The 21,490-nt window shown below is 28.9% G+C and overlaps 1 protein-coding gene across 1 annotated transcript in view; it reads right to left on the reverse strand.

Moving 5' to 3' along the window:
* LOC129968286 (uncharacterized) overlaps positions 1-21,490 on the reverse strand; it is a 168,173-nt gene that overhangs the window by 57,361 nt on the left and 89,322 nt on the right. The window contains exons 2-3 of the mRNA XM_056082142.1: positions 20,093-20,242; positions 11,966-12,183 (exon numbers count right to left, since the gene is read on the reverse strand). Coding sequence (XP_055938117.1) covers positions 11,966-12,183; positions 20,093-20,120 — 246 coding nt within the window. The 5' untranslated portion in view covers positions 20,121-20,242. The remainder of the gene's footprint in view (positions 1-11,965; positions 12,184-20,092; positions 20,243-21,490) is intronic.

The following is a 21,490-nucleotide window of genomic DNA, read 5'->3' on the forward strand; positions in this document are numbered from 1 at the left end:
TCAGTTGGCGATGTAAAAATTGCGTCCTTTATTTAACCCCAAATGTGACACTAAGTAATAATATTCTATTTGAATTCATAGATGCACAGAAAACACTGAAATGTTTCCTTTATTCTTACTATTTTGATAACAATCAAAAGTAAAATCACAATCCATGAATTAGTTGCGTTACTTGTTTGATTGAAACAAGAGCACTGATATTTCAGAGTCAAGATAATACATTATTATATTCAATGGTTACTTTGTAGTAATTTTTTTTGTAATAAGGGAAAGAAAATGAGACAGTTCTATATTATTAGTTCAAATCTAAATCGATTGAATAAAATAGAATGGTTTAATTGAATTTGAAACATCGAAATTGAAGTGCATAAGATTTTTGATAAAGTTTAAGTTTATATCTTTAAAACAGTTACAGGCCAGATTTTTATTGATATCAAGTTTGCATTTGAGAATAAGAATTAATTTGTATGATTTTATATATTTGACAGTGTAAATTAAATAATATAAATTCGCCCAGGACCTTCATTCTAAGCTTTAAAGGTAAAAGGTAGAGTTGATTCTCCTACGCGTTATATAAAACAATCAAATGTCTAATGCAATTTATCTTAATGTTGTTTAATCTAAGCTTTAAAGCTAAAAGATTGAGATGATTCTCCTGGGTACTATATAAATCAATCAAATATCTTACGCCGTTTATCTTATTTTTGTTTAATCTCTCTGGAATGAAATGTTGTCTTTCTAGCGGCGCAATGATTTTTCGAGGGTGACATTTACTCATACTTAAAAATGAAGCATCCGTCAAAAATATATCTCATGTATTTAACTATAATACTCAAATCAAAATGGCTAATCTTCCTTTTTTAAGAATGTTCGAACAACGAATGTTTCCTTTTATGATTTAAGGCATAACAAGGACTACTAAACGAATTTTCAGAATTAATAACTAAACTATTCAAAGAGAATGTTAGTTAACAAGGTTCCATAATGTACGTTACTGGATTCAAATAAATTGGAAATCCTTTTGATTAATGCGAAAACCTCTTTCAAATTAGTCATTTTCTTACTTAAAAGAAATTCCTTTTATTTATCTAATAGATTTTAGTATTAAATTATCAAAATAGATTGATAAATTCGAAATGAAAATTTTAAATTTAGATACAGTGTGATCAAGAAATAGCATGAGATGTTCGGAGCCCTGTAGCGTGTTATGTACTGAACGAAATATAACAAAATTTGGCCACCGTGCGCATTAAAGTATGCGGTTTCGATTTATCAAGAAAAAATAAATTAGTACCAAAAGATGCTGATAGGAAAAATTCTGGCTCTGCGATTGAAAACTTCATTATGTAATTTGCATTTACGGGTACTTTGTGATAATATATCGAGGTTAAAATAAAAGATTGCAGGAATTCAAAGTCATTCTGTAAGAATCGCCCGTAGATAGCGTTGTCACTACATGAACGTGCCTTATTAGTTAATCTGTTTTATCAGTGGGATGAAAATGCCAGTGCTGCTCTTCGTGAATGCCGGCTGTTGAAACAACTAGAAGACCGATGAAAATAAATAATATACTAAGAATGGTTGAAAGATTTGAAACAACAGGAATTCTTGGTGTACAACCAGGCCGAAGACGTAAATGTTTCTTCACATCGAGGACAATTTCTGGTTGTGGAGCTATTTGATTGGCGTTATGTATAAATGACATATTCCTGACATTCCTACTTTAAAAGATCAAATAACGTTACATATTAGATGAATAAATGCCGATATGCTGTGAGCTCCTATCGAAAACCGCGTGTACCGCATGTAATAATTGGAACTTCAGGTGTTGGTCACCTTGAACCAAATTTATAAGTTGCTATAATAAACGTATTTCATTGGTATGTATTGTTTTGCTATTTACTGTTTCCATTAGCAGTTATGTATTCTTTTTTCGTACTTATGCACTTACAGCGCCAGGATTTCTCCTATCGGCAGTTTTTTTGTTACTTTTTTTCACAAATTGAAACTGTGTACTTTAATGTGTCTGGTGGTCAAATTTTATTATATTTCGTCCAGTGCATAACACGCTACAGATCTCCGAACACCTCCTGTTATTTCTTGATCAATCTGCATAATCTATAATCATTTCATTATAATATTACATTTCTAATATATTTTTCTTTTTAAAGTACAAATTATAATTCCTTATCTGTATAATGAATATTTAGAATAAAGATAAATTCCGTTTATTAAAATGCAATCTACTTAAACACAATTATTTAGACGACCGATTATCATTGGTATAACTTCCAGGAATTACAAAAAAATTACTAGATGAACTTTGTTTTTAAAGATTAATATCATTTTTGTATCTTCTTGTTTAAAGCAATTCAGTGCAAAGAGAAAATGTACACTTCAGTCTTCAAGGAAATAAACTGTTAAAGAAAGCGCTTAAAAAGAATCAATTACATGTATGCATTCAATGAAATAAACAACAGCAATTGAACTGATCTTTAAAAAAATTAAATGTTAAAGTTCACAAAAATTTAATATCGATTTTATAAGGTATTTTTTATTATTACAAGTTCCAAGTAAAGTATGAAATTGCGCTGAAACTATTAATGTATACCATCTCTTAAGATTTAATGTTTTATTTTATGACTAGACATATCGATTTAAGATTATTTTTAAATTAAAGCTAACTTTAAATTCTAATGACGGTGTTTAAACTTTAAAAAAAAAACGTTTGATTCAATGAAAATCATATTACGTTACTTAGTTTCAATTTATTGTGATAATTTACGGCAGTTTGCTAATTAAAATTCATAAACTATCCAAATCATATTAAGCCTATTTCAATTCGATTTACAATACCTTACGCCTTTTAAGTGTTTTATGATTACAGTGAAGTCTTGTGTGTCTTATGTTTGCTGTGACTATGAAGAAAACAATCTAAATAATATCAGCGACTTGGTTGCAATTTACCTTCATTTGCGCATTTTTGTATTTTATGATTTTGATAATAGAATAAAGAATAATTAGAATTTTTATCAAATATAAATATATACTTTACTTTTAATTAATACGAAGTGATGATAATTTTTCTTATATTACTTTCTTATTTAGTAATTCTTGCTTAAATATCATCTTACTTGGCACATTTTTAAACTCAATATTTTAAAAAAATATCTGAAAAAAATCATTTAAGAGCGAAACACATTACAATTTCTATCTACCTTGTTTAGCATATTAGTCCTAGAAAACGAAACGCACTTTTTGCTCTAGACTTACAAAAGTAAGTATTTCATAAATTACGCTATTATAATTCCAGAAATATATTCATCCAAATAATTTGATAATAAAAAGAAATACTAAAAAGAAAATGAATTAAGTGAAGGGATAAATCAGTTCCAGACAATATAATACCGTTAAAAAGAATTTGGAATTAGTTTAGTATGCAGGTATTTCGAAACGAAAAGATCATCATTAAAAAAATCACCTTACATGGCAGTATCAGATATGATAATCCTGAAACCAGACGGTAAGCTGGAAATAATATCTCTAAAAGATCAAGAAGTAAACAAGGATTCATAGCTTAAGCCCAAGAAATTTAGCAGCAAACGATAATGAAATCAATAGCTATGCACTTAATTATTTTTTGAAATAATTAGTACTTAAAGCTGAAAGTTTCATCTCCGATTGCTAATGTGCGTTTTTATTCACTGAATGTTTTTTTAAAGATTTAATTACTAAAAAAAAGATTTTACATACTGGTTCTTTTCATAATAATTTCACCATTTTGTTTTCAAAAGGAATTTTTCAAGGATAGAGGAGATTAAATTACCATTCTTTTAATTGATACGCAAAAGACGAATACCAGTATTTCAGGAAATTAGCCCAAACCATTACCATGCATAACTTACGAGACAGGGCAACATTTATATGATCAGTACAAATAAAAAATGATTTTTCTTTCATGAATTGTTATGAAAAAATTTTAATCTCCAGTCTGAAACTTCTTGGTATTATAATATTCATTCTTGACTTGTCTTATCCTCGTTTGGCCTATTTTCATCAACGATTCTTCTTTTATATTTTTTACACCTTAAGTTTAAAATAATAATATCTAACCCTTCAATTTCCTTTTCAAGCATTATATGAAAGCAACTATAACATGCTTCTTTAAATTTAATATTTTTAGAAGTAACTGAGAAAAAAACACACTCTAAAACATTCTAAAGAGTGCCCACCACGACAGTATACATATGCAACATGTGATATCTCTCGTTCAAATGGTCTAGAGTGTATTGTGGTGACACATACACACAAAGAGACAGAAGCGTAAGCATGCATACTACTTTAATATTCGTAATAATGAATATTGCAATCATTCATCGAAAGATCCAAGCTATTGTAAAAGTTTGCAAAATACAACTTCCTACAATGCCTTCGTTGCTGCACTTTATCAGGGTCTGACTAGCGTTGTTCCTAAAGGATCATTGAACCAGCGCTTTATAACGATAGATCAACCACGATATGACTTTGTTTACGAAGAACAATTTTGATTGCAAATCAATCGAAAGCTTCACGCAAGTGGTGTTCGCACTTGAATTGAATGAAAGCTTCTACCTTGTTAGTCACATGATGTTATTTATTTGTTTTATGCGAAATTGCATGATTCGGATATATTTGAAAAATATTTTAGAATTTCTGAAACTTTTTAAAGTTACTGGCTGGAAACTCAATAAAGACTTAAGGAATGAAGATAAAAGTGGCTAACAATAGTTGTGAAATATATCTCTCTCTATACATATGTAAACAAAGAGAGAGATACAGATAATTTTTAATATTGTATAAAATGCCAAATATTTAACATTTAATATGGTAAATATTCTCACAGTCAGCAATTTATATGTGTAAATATGTCGCTTGTGTGAGTCTTTCTAGGGGCACTAAACAATATTTTGTAGATTACCACAATTTTACTTATGGAATTTACCAGTTACGTTCTCCTCTAAATATCAGTGCAAAAAAAAATCTCCTTGTGAAATACCTTCTAAAGTCAGTAAATGATCACACTAGATTTTTTTTTAATGAAATAAGATGAAATTAAGCAATATTTATTTAAGCATAAAAATTTAAAAAAAAATATTCGTAACCAGTTTTAAAAATACTCAAGTCATTAATACAAATTTAATTTTTGAAATCCTTTGCACTTTTGACAGTTGTATAAACGAAGTGATCTCATATTCAATAGAAAAAAAAACTTCAACATTTAAATATCGGATGAATTATCCATTTATATTTGTCACTTGATTATAATGTTACCTAAACAGATATTATTAAAATATTTACCAAAGAGTAAAATAAGTAGCTGAATACAGGAAAAGAATTAGAGTTTAGAATTTTTGTATAGAATATAGAATCTATATAAATGAATAATAGTATCAGTAATATCTTTATAATATACATAGTAATATCTGTATAATAGAATGAATAGAATAATCGATAATTGTGAAGAGCAATACCACTTTAAAATCTGCTTTTTTATAAATTAATTCAATAGATGTAAATTATCGAGTGCATGTTCAGTATTTAAACTCCCGACTTTTGTGCCAATCATGTTCTGAGTTTGAATGAGAAAAAATTATTCCTGTCCAAATTTTATTTTGTTTATTTCGATAATTTTTAACTAATACTTCTCTTCTTCTTACAAACTCGATTCTAACTCTATTTCTTCAATTGCTAAAACTTTCATTTACATTTTATTTAGATATTTGAGGTATATTATTCTGCTTTTTTTATTTTATAACCGTTGTTTATTTTTAAAGAGCAATATTAAAAATTTGCATCATTTGCGTAGCATATGAGAAATCATCTTATCTTTAATTAGAATTAAAATGTTCACTTTACAAAAAAATAAATATAATAATAATAATAAAATTTATCACAAAAAATGTCAATGTTATATTCATATCAAAAATGAGTTTGCATAAAACAGAAACCCTTATTTAGTTGTTTCTATATAAAATGATTTTCATCTTTTAGAAATCAAGTTATTAATTGAATCCGCTTGGATTCAAATTAAAGATTAAAGAGAATATCTCAATACGGATACATTTTTATATTCATTAAAATAATGATATCATTAGATTGCATGTCAGCATCTTTTTCCATATTTTATTAAAGGCGTCTTGTTGAATCAATTTTGTCTCTAGTAATCTTAAATTGTTTTAGAATAAAATTGCTCTTATTTTCATTCATATTCAATGTGAGCGTAAAAATGATAAATAAAGAAAATTTCTGTTTCGAAGTTTGTGATTTATACAGGTGGTTAAAAGCCAAGAGCTCTGCTTTTTCCCATCAATTTATTTTAGTTTGATGGTAAATGTCTGCTTTTATTTTTGATCCAAAATTGCAAGGCTATCTTACGAATACAATTATTTACTTCTGATATTTTGAATACTTAGTGGTTTAATACTTAACTTTCAGCTCATGAAATACAGAAAATAAAATAATCAGTCAAAAACTCTACATCAGTTTTTTTAATGAAACCTCATGTTTTAGGTTTCTTTAGGCCCAAAAATGTTTTTAAAGAATATATCTAGTCAGCTACCTGAAAGTGCTATAAAAGAGATAGGACTAATAACTTTAAAATTATGCCTTTAAAATAGAAAATTACGATTAAGTTTCGTAGAAAATCTCTCCAAGAGATGTCTATATATATCTCTGTTCATAAATCAGACGAAAATGATTATTCACAAAAAGTATTTACTCGAGGAATTAAATTTGTTTTTAGAACATTTTCATTAAAATTGTACGTACAGTAATTTTAGGCAAAATGCCTCAAAAGGGAAATTTTTAATGCAAAATGCCTTAAAAATTCACCAGCTTGTCGATTTGTGTGTTTCTAACGGTGGTATTTTAAAAGTGCTAAAAATCAGAAAGACGAATAAATATTATAACTATATAAACTATAACTCCCACAACTATTCCAATCTCTGCCAATTCATTTTATCGTTTCACGTGACAGGACATCAAATGTTTTAAAGCAAATATTGGAATTAGAACAGAGATATCGCAAAGTTTCTCAAATATTCAAGATCCTTCCTTTCTGTCGCAAAATTCATCCAATTCGTCGCCAAGGTCTAAGATCATTAATTTGGCGCCTATTCAGCAGCCATTAATATAACAGTCTCTTCCTTAATGTAAAACCAACTGCGCAAGAAAGCAAAATATTCACATTTAATCATTTGACAGTTTAAATTTTGTATACAGCATTTTAGCCAGTAATTACATTTATTGTACCATTTTCCAGCAGTTTAGTAATTACATCTGCACAGTTTTGCTCAAATATATTGAAATGTTAGAACAAAGCAATTTATTCGAAACATTAAACAAGATGCTTTCATACGACGCTTTGATACCTCGGGGAATGGGAAACTATTCTTTACCATTCATTTCCATCCTGTCCCATTTTATAGGACAAAGTGACAAGGAAAATATTCAGTAAATTTAGACTCGAATCGATTTAGATCTCTTCTCTAAAAGCAATCAACAATTACATTTCCAATTTACAACTATGGTTGAGTTAAGTAATTGACGTGCTTTCAAGACTTTTAGAGATTGAGAAAGTGTCTTTCAAAATAATTTTCGCTTGAAATGAAACTTTTTGTTACATAATGTTTTCGAAAGATATTTTCTCTAAATCTTTACATGTTTACATAATATACAAATGAAATTATGCATTCCTAATTTACAGAAGTAAGATCGAAATTTCAAGAATATTAAGAAAGATCCAAATATACTTCTCTAAATCTTTCTTATTGTTCTTGAAATTTGGAGACCCAGGAAATGAACTAGCGGGAGTTATTTTCTTAAATATTGTCTGCATACTACCAAACAAAGGTGTCATTTCTATGGCATGATTAAAACTATGAAAATTACATGAGCTCCAGATTTTTATTTTTAAAGTCCGCTCTTGAACTTTTTGTGCTAGATAGTATAGTGAGTAAAATAAAACATGCATTTTTAGATGACTTTCCTGAAACGAAATTTAACACAGAGCTTCAATCTTAGTATCAAAAATCACATGCCGAATTTCAGTGTCGTCGCATTTTTAAGTTACCATGTTGGCATGCATACGAGACTACATGACTACAGACGGTAAACACTTTTGCGAATAAACTTGAAAACTTAATAAGAACGCTGGGAATTTTCATTCTACAGATACTTTTACAAAGCTAATTATTGTTTTTTGCCATAAAGAATACATTCGAATAAAAAAAGTTGGTATTGCCATTTGAAACTTTTGAAATTTTGCCACTGTAACTATAACTGTCAGAGCTTAACTGTTGATTCTTGAGTTCATACATCAAAATACCATGAACCAAAATTTTATTCTATTCGTCTGAACGACATGATAGTTACGGTCACATATATTGGGGTAGCTTCTTTATAATCACATTGTATATAAAATTCATGAATTGTAAACTGCATACACTGTATGAAAGTTGTTCTTTCCCTATTGCTTCAAAATTAATTATGAATTTAAACGTTATACATCGCTAAGAAATCCTACTCGAAATAAGTAAAAGATCATAAGACTTTACCAACTACCATGTAGGATCCCTTGCATGTATGTGTATTACAGTAGTTCTGCAAGATTAGTTTTCTTATTAGAGCATGTTATAAATCCCTTGCGATCTTAGTAATCTGAAGCTAGTAACTAGGTTTCCAAATCGATCAACTACTATTACGAGTATTGGTTGGAGTTACAACCGACAAGAGATGCTTCTCTTGAGGGTAATGAGGCAGTAAATGGAGTTTTCCTTTTCGTAAGAAATATTTGTTGGACACGTAGAAGAAGAATACATTTCTAGGAAGTAAATGTCTCTTTTGCATCTATGTATTGGATGTCGATGCTTGTCAAATGAATTATGATATATCTAAAGGTGGTTTTCATTTATTATTATCTCATGGATAGTGGGTAACTATCAATTCCATTTGACATAAGAAGTTAAAAGAATTATATATTTTATGTTTCTATGCTTTATGATTTCAAGTTTAAATGGAATTTATTGATCGAAATATAGTTTGACACATCTAAACAGTGATTCTATGTTTTTTACTATCCTATTGACAGTCGATTTTCATTCATTCTCCTTTTTCGTCATTTTTGATATTTTTGTAATCTCATTTGGAATCTCTTGAGAAAGTTTTAAACCGACTGTAATTGCACGAATATTCGTTCCAAAAGTATTATTTTTTTATTTTATAGATAAACATAACAAACACTTCTGTTTTATTACAATTACAGAAGTAACGATGCTTACAGAAATAAATGTACACTCAATTCTAACTCTGTTCAAAAATTCTTGAAAAAAGTTGAATGGAAATGAAAAAATAGGGATGAACATGAATAAAACAGACACAACATAAATGCAACACATAAAAGAAAAGATACACATAAAAGATACACATAAAAGAAAAATAATTCAAGACATAAAAATCAACATGTAACCTAACACATAAACACTCTTACAAACGACATTATAAGTTAAAACTTCAATTTTGAAAACAACATTGAAAGAAAGCATACATAGATAGAAACTTAGAAGAAAGAAAAGAATGAAAAGAATTCCTCTGCAAAGAAATTAAGAGTGAAAAATGTTAAAAGAAAAGAAAAAGAGGAAAGAAGAAAACTAAAAAGGAATGCAACGGTAAAAGTAATATTAAATAAAATAGTCTAATAAATGGTGTAATAATTCTAGACTATAGTAAAAAAAGTAACATTATTTATATTTAAAAATATTAGCAAATTCTGCAAATGATAAGAAATGGAATATTGTTACAAACCTGAAATGTTACTTTCATGCATGGTTAGTTAAATCACTGGAAAGACCATTTTACGATATCACATCTGTTGGGTGTAGAACGGGGCCGCGTCATTAATCTCAGAGCTTGGTGATAAACTTGACGATCATTTGACGACTTGGCGATGAATTTGGTGATTTTAACGACAAAATAGATATTACTGAAAACTTTGAGAATTTTAGGCATTCAGCCAATAGGAATTGATATACGCTTGATTGGTCCAGATTGGTTGGCGATTCTCGGTTCGCCTCCAGGAAAATATTAAAGGCCAGCAGTCAGAAACTCAAGTCAGTTGGAGCCGTTAAACGAGTCGTTGAGAGGATAATGAATGAACGGCGGAATAGTTAAGCGTTGTGCGGAGCTCAAACGATTGCTGAACTGAGCTGTGTGCTGAGTCCTGTCGTTTATTGTAGAAGCAGCATCGTGCCATGTGTGGAGTAGCCAGTCGTGTAGTAGTGAGTCGGCAGTTGGATACCACTAAAGTCATGGGACAGTGGAGAATTGCAACTGTTTTGGGAGACCGTAGAGCGAAGCTACAGAAATTCCCTCTCCTGCTGAATTCTGTTTGGTCGCTTTGTGTGCTGTGGTTGTTATTGCCACCAATTACTACTTGTGGGCTGCTGTGTGTTGTAGTGTGCTGTCCTGTGTTCGTTTCGGATGTATATTTGTTGTCTTTGTTATAATGTCTTCATGTCTAATAAAAGTCGTAGTTCGTTTTTGAGGTCTGCTGATTATTTTCACACCATACACTCACTACTATCGAACCCGGTGAATTTAGAGGCTTAGTAGTTTATTTTGAAGTTCCATAACAATATTATATCTACAAATGAGTTCAGAGTAACTGATCAATACTTTGTTGGAATGCTGAAAATTTGCTTCATTTTTTTTTTAAATTCTGTTACCCTGAGATGCAAGAACAGGAAAAAAAAAATACATTCTCAATATTTTGAATTCCTCTTAAGTGACGATTACGTAAATCAATTGTATGCAGATGTAATCTTTGAAAGTATGCTGAGTAAATAAGTAACCAAGTAAGAACAAAAGGTAGAACGATTCTAAAGATTCTTGTGCAAATTTATCATCGAAAAGAACTTTTTATACTGCTGACTTTCTCTAAAAAACTATATTCTTACAAAAACTGGTAAATAATTTTTTGAGTAGATTTCCCATTGGTATATCGGATTCCCTAGTCATTATTAATTTAAAAATTTAATGGTATTGTTTGGTAAGATTTATGCTTTTTCATACCAAGGGTATATTACAGAATCCTCTTAAATAAGCAAATGAAATTTGCACGACTTTTCTCCGCGATGTTCAATTTAACAGAATCCAAACACTTTTATCATATATGTTTCTATTTCATAGATCTTTTGAATAAAAGGTATTCTTTAAGAAAAGTAATTGTTTTTAATATGAAGAATCTTTATTTATAGGCAGGCGATAGATGATATTCAAAAGTTTTAAACGTTCCAGTTCCCGAGCATGAATCTATGGTTGCCAATTTTATTATATCTGTACAACAGTGAAACCACGTATCAGAAAAATTAATGTTTCCTTCCCAATATTTTTACTTTGTTTTGTAAAAATATTTTAATAATTTGAACTTTTAGATTAATATCTAGAAGAAATTATTAAAAGTTAATAATATGGATCTCATTTAAATAGATAAATTAAACTAAAATAAATAATAACTTGGAATTTTATGCCAACATACACACGGACACCCACAAAAACTATAAACGCAGAATTCATCAACAGAAGAAATAACCCATGACGCTCGCATAAAAATTAGGGTGAAATATTACGCCACAAAGAAATCATATGTAATTAAATATTTAGAGAAATCGTCGCTAAGCCTCAGGTAACTGAATATTATACAAAACGTTACCATGAAATATTAATAATTAAATAGCATGCGGTATTGCTCATGAATAAAGATTGCATGCTTATCATTAAAATTTTGTAGCCTTTTTATTAACATAACAAGTAAATAAAACTCACACAATTCAAGATTTAAATTTCTACTTTGCAACAATTGCTTCTAAATAGATTTTTTCAAGAAACTGGATCTTACATAATTAAAAAAAAATGAAGAAATTAGACTTACGTCGACATGTATTCCAGGCGCCCGAAACGCCATGTATTGGGGGTTGAGTGACGGAAAGAATCTGTAGAATTCCTGGTCGTCTTTGAACCACTTCACAGAGTACAGCTTCTCTCCTCCCAAGTCGAACAAGCAGGTCAAGTAGGCCGAGTCTCCGGGCACCAGCAATGAAGGGACCTCGAAGCTACTGATCTTCAAGCACGCGATCATTGGAGGTAGGACTGCATGAAAAGAAAAGACACCGTTTTGCTAAATGTTTGCATGTAAAAATTCTATTATTAGCAGACTCTTATACATTATTAAGCATATTATCAGAAGTAACAGTGATGCCATATTTGAACTTTATATTGAAATAGTTGTTGTTGTTTCTTATGGCACTTGCCATGGACAAGCAAGCTGTTCGAAGACAGCCGATTTAAGCCTGAGGGGGAGCGCCTCTTGTTTCTAAAGTAGCGCCATCTAGGGCCAAGAGAACGACTTTAGCTACACACACGTCACAACCCTTTTTACGGGCGGACTTCATTCACTCATTCACGGATCGTAATTTAGACCTGGATCAGAGAACGATCACCCCTGATCTAGTACCCCCAGTGGTATTACTCTCGACATGGAGGACTTTGTGACCACGAAAGATTTTACGCGCGTCAGCACGAAGCACGCGGGGAATTTTCGGCCGGCGGGGTTCGCACTCGCAACCTAATTGAAATAGTTCAGGAATGCATAAAAAATGTACATACTTTTCAAGAATTAGAAATTTCCTACAAAGTATTTGAATCTGCATTCTAATATCGGAGTTTTGGAATTGAAATAAAATTATGCTTGTTGTGAGAAAAATGAACAATACTCAATTTACCAAAAGCATATATAAGGATCTCAACATCATATATAATTGATGCTTTTTTTATACACTACAGCTATTTTAAACTTTTTGAAATTTTGAGAAATGCACAAAAATTGTGAGAAATAAATGTCCTTTTCAAATATAAAAATGCAATAATTTTTTTTTTGAATATGATATATACAACCCAATTATGAATTAGCACGATTTAACTCCTTTGACTTAATCTATATGATATTGCTCTGAGTTTACTTTGGCTCATTTTGGATAACAATTAAAATAGCATCATTAAAATAACCCAAATTATTGGTTTTGAAAATGGTATAAAATCATTTTTGCTCTTTAATATTTTTGTGCACTATTCTGTAAAGACATCATAGTGTTGACTTCTTTTTAATTAATTAAAATTTTGATTAAAAGGCATTTTCACAAACAAAGTTTAAGAATGCATCAATCATGATACACCATTAAAATTTTTCTTTCATCATTTCAGAAATCAAAGTTTGATTTGCCAATTAGTAACTTAAGATTACAAAATTTAGAGTATATCATGCTGATAGACTATTAAAATATCTGGTATTAAAAATCGAAATGTAACAATGACAAATGCATCTTTTACTTTTGATGATATCACTGTCTGTGCCATTGATAGAAATTTCTCACAGAGATTGCGTCCTGCAGGAATGATGGAAAGAGATATAAATTTTTCAATGTTGCTTCTTCAGTATTAAGGAATTTAAATTTACAATTCATATACTTTGTATTCAAAAGAATTCTTATAAATAAGTCTGTAAATCTACCGATCTGTTGCACATTTTTATAATTAAAGTAGTAAATGCATTTTTAATCAAAATATTTGAATAAATTTAAAACTGCAGAATTTTATTGTTAATTTTGGATTTTGCTAAGTATGAGGTATTGTACTTATCTTTCAAATACATGCATTCCAACAAAGATTTAATGCCAAATAACATTTCTCAAAACGAATTATGAAAAAGATTTTCCGAAATACGAGATAGTAATTTGTAAAAGTAACTTCCATATTTTTATGAAAATTTTGCATTCAAATAACAAGTTTTCATCCGTTTTAGTACATTTTTTTATGCAAGTTCTTAAATTTCAAATATATGCCGTCAAAATAATAACTCAAGTTTTTCTAGCATTTCTCATCGACTGTTTTTTCTAAGTATATGGGGATTTTACATGTAACTCTAGTGTAATGAGGTACGAAATGAATGAAGCAAATATTTTCTTAAAGATACGGACGGAAAATAAGAGGTGTTTAGCATATATTTTCCATTTCAGTCACGATTTAATGTTTGCACCAGACATTTCAATGGGAAGGAATATGTATGTGGTTCATGAAGCTGAGAAGTTTTCCATTTAAGTGGAAATTTAAAAGCGTGAAGGCGAATAACTTACAAGTCTTAAGAGGAATCCAACTGAAATTTACACAAAATTTTTTATCTGCGTAAAACGAGTTTAGAATGTGAAAGTCGTTGACGCTCATTTTTAGAGCATTATTAATTAGGAGAATGTCTCTTCATGTCATTGCTCATATTATTTGAAGCCTAGACTGTAATTTTCAGATAATACCGTATACCGAATAAACGGTGTGGGGATTTAAGAAACTCAAAGATTTGAGAAATTGCAATTCCATAGTTCCATTTAAATAACTGAAAAAAAAGCTACTTTTGGCTTGGTTTTGTCTCAGACAAATTATATTATATTAGTTATCATTTTTAAATGTACTTAGGAAAAATGGTAAAGAATTTAGGAAAAAGAAAAGTGTACTCTACCAAAATAAATGAATAAAAAGTTTAAAAACGTATTTTGCTACAGTGGTGGTTATCGGGGTTTTCAATGTATCTTAAGTCGTAATATAAGTCATTAATTTAAAAAAAAAACAGAAATTGTACTAAGGACAGCATATAACCACGCGCATAGGCAAGTCGCAGAAAAAAAGTGATGGAGACTAGATACAATACTGCCTTTCAGTATTATGTATTCCTTCGTCAATGGATGACATTGTGGCGGATTGGTATGAGCGAGGATAGAACCTGGGACCTTGTGGTTCGCATCCGAGTAACAAAACCACAATACAAAAGCAATTGCTCGTGTAGCGTAGTTGTTACCTGTCTTATAAGCTTTCACCACCGACTGACCCTCCAGTGAGTCGGAGGTGAGACGTACGATATGGCTGTTGAGTAGTGATGTATTTAGCTATAGAGTCTAATGCGCCTATACCATTTGAGCATTTGAGAAGCGCCAAGCGTTATGGCGAGCGTGTGTGGGTGAGTGGTCGCTGTTGCGTCAAGTGAGTCTGACGACTTTGACTGCGGGCAGCCACAACAGCTGTACGAATGTTTGAGGTTCATCATCTGAGGCCAGCAATGTAGCGGATTGGTATAAGCGAGGATAGAACCTGGGACCTTGTGGTTCGCAACTGAGTAACAAGACTACAATACAAAAGCAATTGCTCGTGTAGCGTAGCTGTTAGCTGGCTTATAAGCTTTCACCACAACATCATCAAAAGGGGATAAACAGGCGAGGAAATTCAATTAACCAAATACAACTGGCAATGATGCCACAGATCCCAAATTTGATATGAAATTACTTCTTACATACGGATTTAAATATGACAAAAGTTTTTTTAAAAAATACGATGAAACTTTTACTTTAATCAAAGCAAATATTAATTATAAATAATATTGAATACTCATCAAAATTGAAACATTATTCCATAAACTTCGGTCCACATTATTGTAAAAATTCACTTTAGCATCATTTCAAAATTAAAAAATTAGCATCATTTCAAAATTAAAATCAGTTTTTTACATATTTTTTTGAAATTTTAACAATTATTTAAAAAATATTTAAGCATATTTTTTTACAATACATACGACTAATTTAATTGTTGACTTAATTCTGGAATATATGTTTTATGTGAAAGTTATTGCTGCTATATGGTTAAGAGTAAATTTGAAAATAAACTAAAGAAGGGCGATACAAGATAAAAATATTAAGATATTTTGAACTGGAGATAAGAATTTATATTGAATATATTGCATTTTTTTTATCTTCACTGAATTCCCAAAATATTTACTATTTCTCTTTCTCATCTATTTTTAATTTTCGGAACAATTATTTTACTTTTAAATACCTTAGGTCCTATCATACTTTTACATTTAAATTATATTAAATTTGAAAACCTTTAATTATACATTTTACGTTTTGAGCATTTCATGCACTTTAGTTGCGGAAAAAGAAAATGAAATATTTCCACGAATATTTTGTAAATAACAATTTTAATTAAACCAGATTTCTGCAAGAAAGCTTGTTTTAACTTCAGTTTTCCCTCAAACGGTTAAAGAAAGTACTTTAAAAATAAAATATTTAACTTCATCCAAAATTACTTTCACTTTCTAGCGAGAAATTTGCATTTAAAATACAACATGCTGTTTAAAAAACTAATTTATTTTAAGTGATTGTAAGCAATTTTGACAGATTGGAATGTTTCTGCAGCTTAAAAGACAGTAAATCACTTATCCAACTAGTATATAAAAAACTAATTGAAATTATAAACGTTTCATTTAATTTTCGTCATTGGATTATTTATTTGGAAATAAGTTTCAATATGTTCTATATTTAAATGGCAGGTTATTAAAAATACCAGAAAATATGGAGCTGTTTTCTTGGAATTCTGTTATAGAAATTCATATTCAATACGTGATAAAGCTTTCTGCTTTAACTTGAAAGTAAAAACATTGAAGGAAAAATATTACTATGAAGACTTTGGAAAAAGAAGGAAGTTGATTTAGCTATATTTATGCCAAACAATATATCTGATAAAGATACAAGTACTTAAATTTCATATTAAATTTTAATTTATATTAATTCGTTTAGTTTGCATTTTCACATTATGATAAGTTTAATAAACATCTCCTTACTATATTATGATTTTAATAAAATTTTTAGTTTGCATTTTCATATTATGAGAAATTTAGTAAAAATCTCTCTTCTATATTATGATTTTAATAAAATTTTCAGATTTGATGAATTTATTACTTTAGTGAGTAAATATGTGAAGATTTATTATTTACATTAATTAATGAATTTGTCTATAGTCATTCTTTTAGCTATTTAGGAAGATATAAACGCTTATTAATTATAAATTAAGTAGTGAAAGAAGTCTCAGTGCCAGAACATAATTATGATTTGAAACGAATAAAATAATTTAGCTAAAATTGTAATAATGAAATTATTTAGCCAGAAATATGTAAAATAGATGTAAATTCGGTATGCATCAGTGTATATTATTCCAAATAATCAGTAAAAGTAAAATATGTAACATAATAAAATAAAAATAATAACTGAAAATGAAATAAAGATGATGCCACTCCTTAGAGTCTAAATATGTACAAGTCTTTGGTTATTTCATAAATATATTGCTTTTTGAATATTTATAAAAAAAAACAATTTCTTTGAAATTTGGCATGATGCATATTTTTAAATTTTGGAAATTATCAAATTATTTTACAGAAATGGATTTCGTAAAAATTTCTACTTGTCTATTGGAAATGGCAATATTATAAATTCAAAGGTGCAAACATTTATGAAGACAGTAATTAAATCTAATTATTTCGTCTTTCTTATCTTTCATCTCCTTAAATTTGTAATCTAAATAATAGATTTGTAAGCGATTTTTGTATTTCAAGCAATAAATGGATTTTAAAAAATAAATAAGCAGAGCCTTTGAAAATGAACGAAGAAATAATTTCAAATCTTATTTTAGAAAAAAACGAATTTTCAGCCTTGTTGCTGTTATATAAAAATTACTGCACTTTAATAAAAGTAATCTAGGCCATGCACTATAATAGGAAGAATAAAACATTATAATTATTTTTTGTTAAAGAAAGCAAATAAAATTTAAATTTATTATTCAACTAAGAAAATATATTAAATTAGAAAAATTGTGAAATTCACATGGAAATGTTTATTATATTTCTTGAAGAAAGTGCATAAATTTAAACTACAAATTATATTATTATTTTCCCTCTATAATTATATTTTCATATAAGATATAGGAAATGCGTTTGCTAGTAATAATAAATTAAGATGCTCATGTACTGGGTTTTACTGAAAGTAAAAATCTCTGATATTGTAAGTGCTATATAAATATATAAGTTTGGAGTGTGGAATTCCCTTCAAGGAAAATAATTTTTTTTCAACAGATGAATCTAATTTTGGTAAAATAAAACAAATCAATGAAATAATAATTTTTAAATTATTATTTGATTTATTTAAATTGTAGGAATAATTGATTTGAAGGAAAAATTTGAAAAAGTCATTTACGCTAAAATAAGAGTAAAAATTATTTCAATTATAGACAAAACTCCTCCGTAAAGACTAGTAGCATAGCATAATAAATATAAAGAGAAAGTACATTTGAATAGAATTAATTCATGCCCATCATACTTGAAATAAGTCAAAATTTAATTATGAAATATTTTGCACATCAGGCAGCCAGAAAAGGACATCTCTTAATTGCAAAGTGGAAGAAACGCTCTCCTAAGTGTTATGGTCATTTAAATGTTCGTTAGACTTCATATAATGTCATATAAAGTAATTTTATTTAAAAGCAATTTCCTTCACAAATAAAAATGACTCCAAATAAATTTCATAATTTTAAAAATAAAAAAAAAATATTAAAAGAATTGCAAATATTTTTAGTTTAATTTCACGAATACTCTATGTATCTACATACAATGATTTGCATCGGACAGCAATTAAGTGCCGGACATGGCACAGGACTTTACTTAACCGTTTATCAGATGACATATTGCAAATAGATACAGTGTGCGCATTCGATGTCCATCGATCAGCTCTAGCTTTATTGATGTCCAGCATTTCCCAGATGCAAAATGTCACTCCTGAAGATAGGTATATACATGTACAGTATCAGGAGTATATACATAGAGACATACTCCTGATACATTTATGAAACTAATTAAAATCTGCCATATTTTTGTTCCTTACTTGTTGTTTCCGTACTTTTTTTATCAATGTCTTATGATCCTGTGTCATCTTCTACCATGAAAGTTTGCTTTTCCGCTTTGTAGTTCATACTATTTATATCTATTTATATCTCATTCTACTTATATCTTGAATTAAATCCTTATTCTTTAAGTGTGGGAGCAATTAAGAATTCGGTTAAAGAGTTCTCAAAGGAATTAAGATAGAATACTGCCTTTTGAGTGGAAAGAATTGACCAGATATTGTAATATTTGATACGAAATATGAATCTTTTGCATATCGTATCTTCGGAACCATTTCATATAGTAATGGTTAAGTCGATAATACAGAATCTAGTAACTGATGCCATATTGTGTTTCAAATAATATGATGCAAGATGTAGCGCTGAATAATGGATTACAAATTTTCAATACATCTTCCCTTCAGTTGCATAAGCATCAGATAAAGAACTACAGTTTTACTTTGAGTGAAGAAATATTTATGATAATTTGATTAAACAAAACAAAAATAAAACGAGAAAAATATATATATCAAAATCGACAAACGAGATATATCATGTTTATTGATCTTGGTAAACTAGATCTTACACATGAAATTTTTACCTGTTTTTAAACATCATGTGCAATTAAATTTATACTATTCTTTATCAGTCTTAGGAAATATCTAGATATTTCAACGTAATTTTGGCAAATTGTTTCTCAGATAAGAAAACTTTAACATCATGAGAAATATGCTGCCTTCCAAAGAATGCTGTCTTTCAGTGCAAATGTCCTTCATGTTAATCAATTAGTTGATTTTATATTTTTAAAATATAACATGAACTTTCTGCATATCCAATTTGTTTTATTAAATGTTTTTGTTCTTCATTTAGCACAATTCCTCATTCAGCATATGAAGAAAAACTGGGTTAGCGAATAAACAACAACATTCATAAAGTAAAAAAATAAGTATTCACTACATGTTCATATTTTTTCTGCTTTTATCCTTTATTAAAGAACATTCATTTATTAATAATACTTTAAAATAGTGCCTGTAATTAATTGTATGACTTATTTCTTTATATGAATTGGTTTCTTAGTGTATTCTTTATATGTATTAATATATTACTCATTTCTTTGTAAAGGCTAATATTATATTATTAGCTGATTTAAGGAGTAACGAGCAAAATACTCCATTGAGAACTTTCTAACTTTCTATTTGGTTATACTCAATATTTAATGGAAAGTAAATGGTTCAAATAATTTAAAATCACTTACTTAAAAGTATATAAAGTTCCCCTCTCATGAGGCCTTCAAAGTAAATGAATGACGAGGGGAATTTGTTGAGCAAAATCTTTGAAAATAGTCCATGAAGAAATGATTCGATGGTGTATTTCTCACATTCTTACAGAATGGCCAGTTACACACCTGTGGGAAAAAAACAATATTTAAAGAGAGAACAATTAACTATTCAGAGGATTCTTAAATGTAATTAAAAAATGCATTCTACACAGTTGTGTTGGTACTGCTAACATGGATAAATATCATGAAAAAAAAAAACCCGAAAATTTTTTACAGGGAGGATCTTATAAGCCAGACAGTTTCTAATGCAGTTTCAAGTTGCAATCCTAAGACATTTTCACACTTGTGTGAAAATAAAAATGGACTTCATATAGAAACACAAACTGGAGGATTTTTAGAGATTATTAAACAATGTGTTACCTACATTTGTAGTATCGGAACTGCTAACATTAATAAGCTTCATTTAGCACACACTCATGTACACGCACAAAAACATACCTCTATGAATTTTTATGCACTTTACAATCTTAGCGGACGAAAAATTTTACATTTATAATTAGAGAGCCTCATTGGCTCGAAAACTGCCGTGGTCGTTTTAAATTTGCAATCATAGAATAGTTTCACATTGTGTAAAAATAAAAATTGACTTCATATAGAAACGTAATAAATAATAGGATCGGTTTTGAAAGTCATTCAGATACACTTTAGAATGGTTAAAAGATGCACTTTACATAATTTGATGGAGATGCCTGATATCCATTTGGGATTTTCAATTAAAATTAATTGAATAAAATCAAGTATATATTTTAATTATAATATGCTTACTTCAATAATGAAATTGAATTTAAATCAATTAAATTAATTCAATAAAAGTCAATTTAATTTTCTGATGTTTTTAATAAAAATTAAGATATTAAATACAAAAATTTTCAGTACTCGCTGTATATTAATCTCCCAATTTCTAACTTTTTCCCAATCATATTCTGGATTCTTTTTTTTTTTTTGACAAGGGCGTGTATTTTAACGTCAAGGCTTATGTGATTGGTTTTCTTCCTAAGATCCACTGATATTAAAAATTTCATAAGCACCAATCTCAATGATATCAAATAACATTTCTATGGTTAAATATTATGGAACTTAAAGCGCAGCAAAGTTTTCTGAAACGATTAAATAACAGTTTTATCTAAGTGCCATCTGTTTCATGAGAGTCTTCTTTTATGAAAGAATTTAGAATGTGGTCTAATTATTTATTATCAATTATATAGCATGAATAATTTATGAGGAAGATATATTTTCAATATATTTTCAAACTTTCTTAATTAATCCTCTTTAACCATATATATAATTTACTCGAATAACTGATATACGACATAC

The sequence above is a fragment of the Argiope bruennichi genome, chromosome 5 (genome assembly GCF_947563725.1).
Source record: "Argiope bruennichi chromosome 5, qqArgBrue1.1, whole genome shotgun sequence".
Classification (NCBI taxonomy): domain Eukaryota; kingdom Metazoa; phylum Arthropoda; class Arachnida; order Araneae; family Araneidae; genus Argiope; species Argiope bruennichi.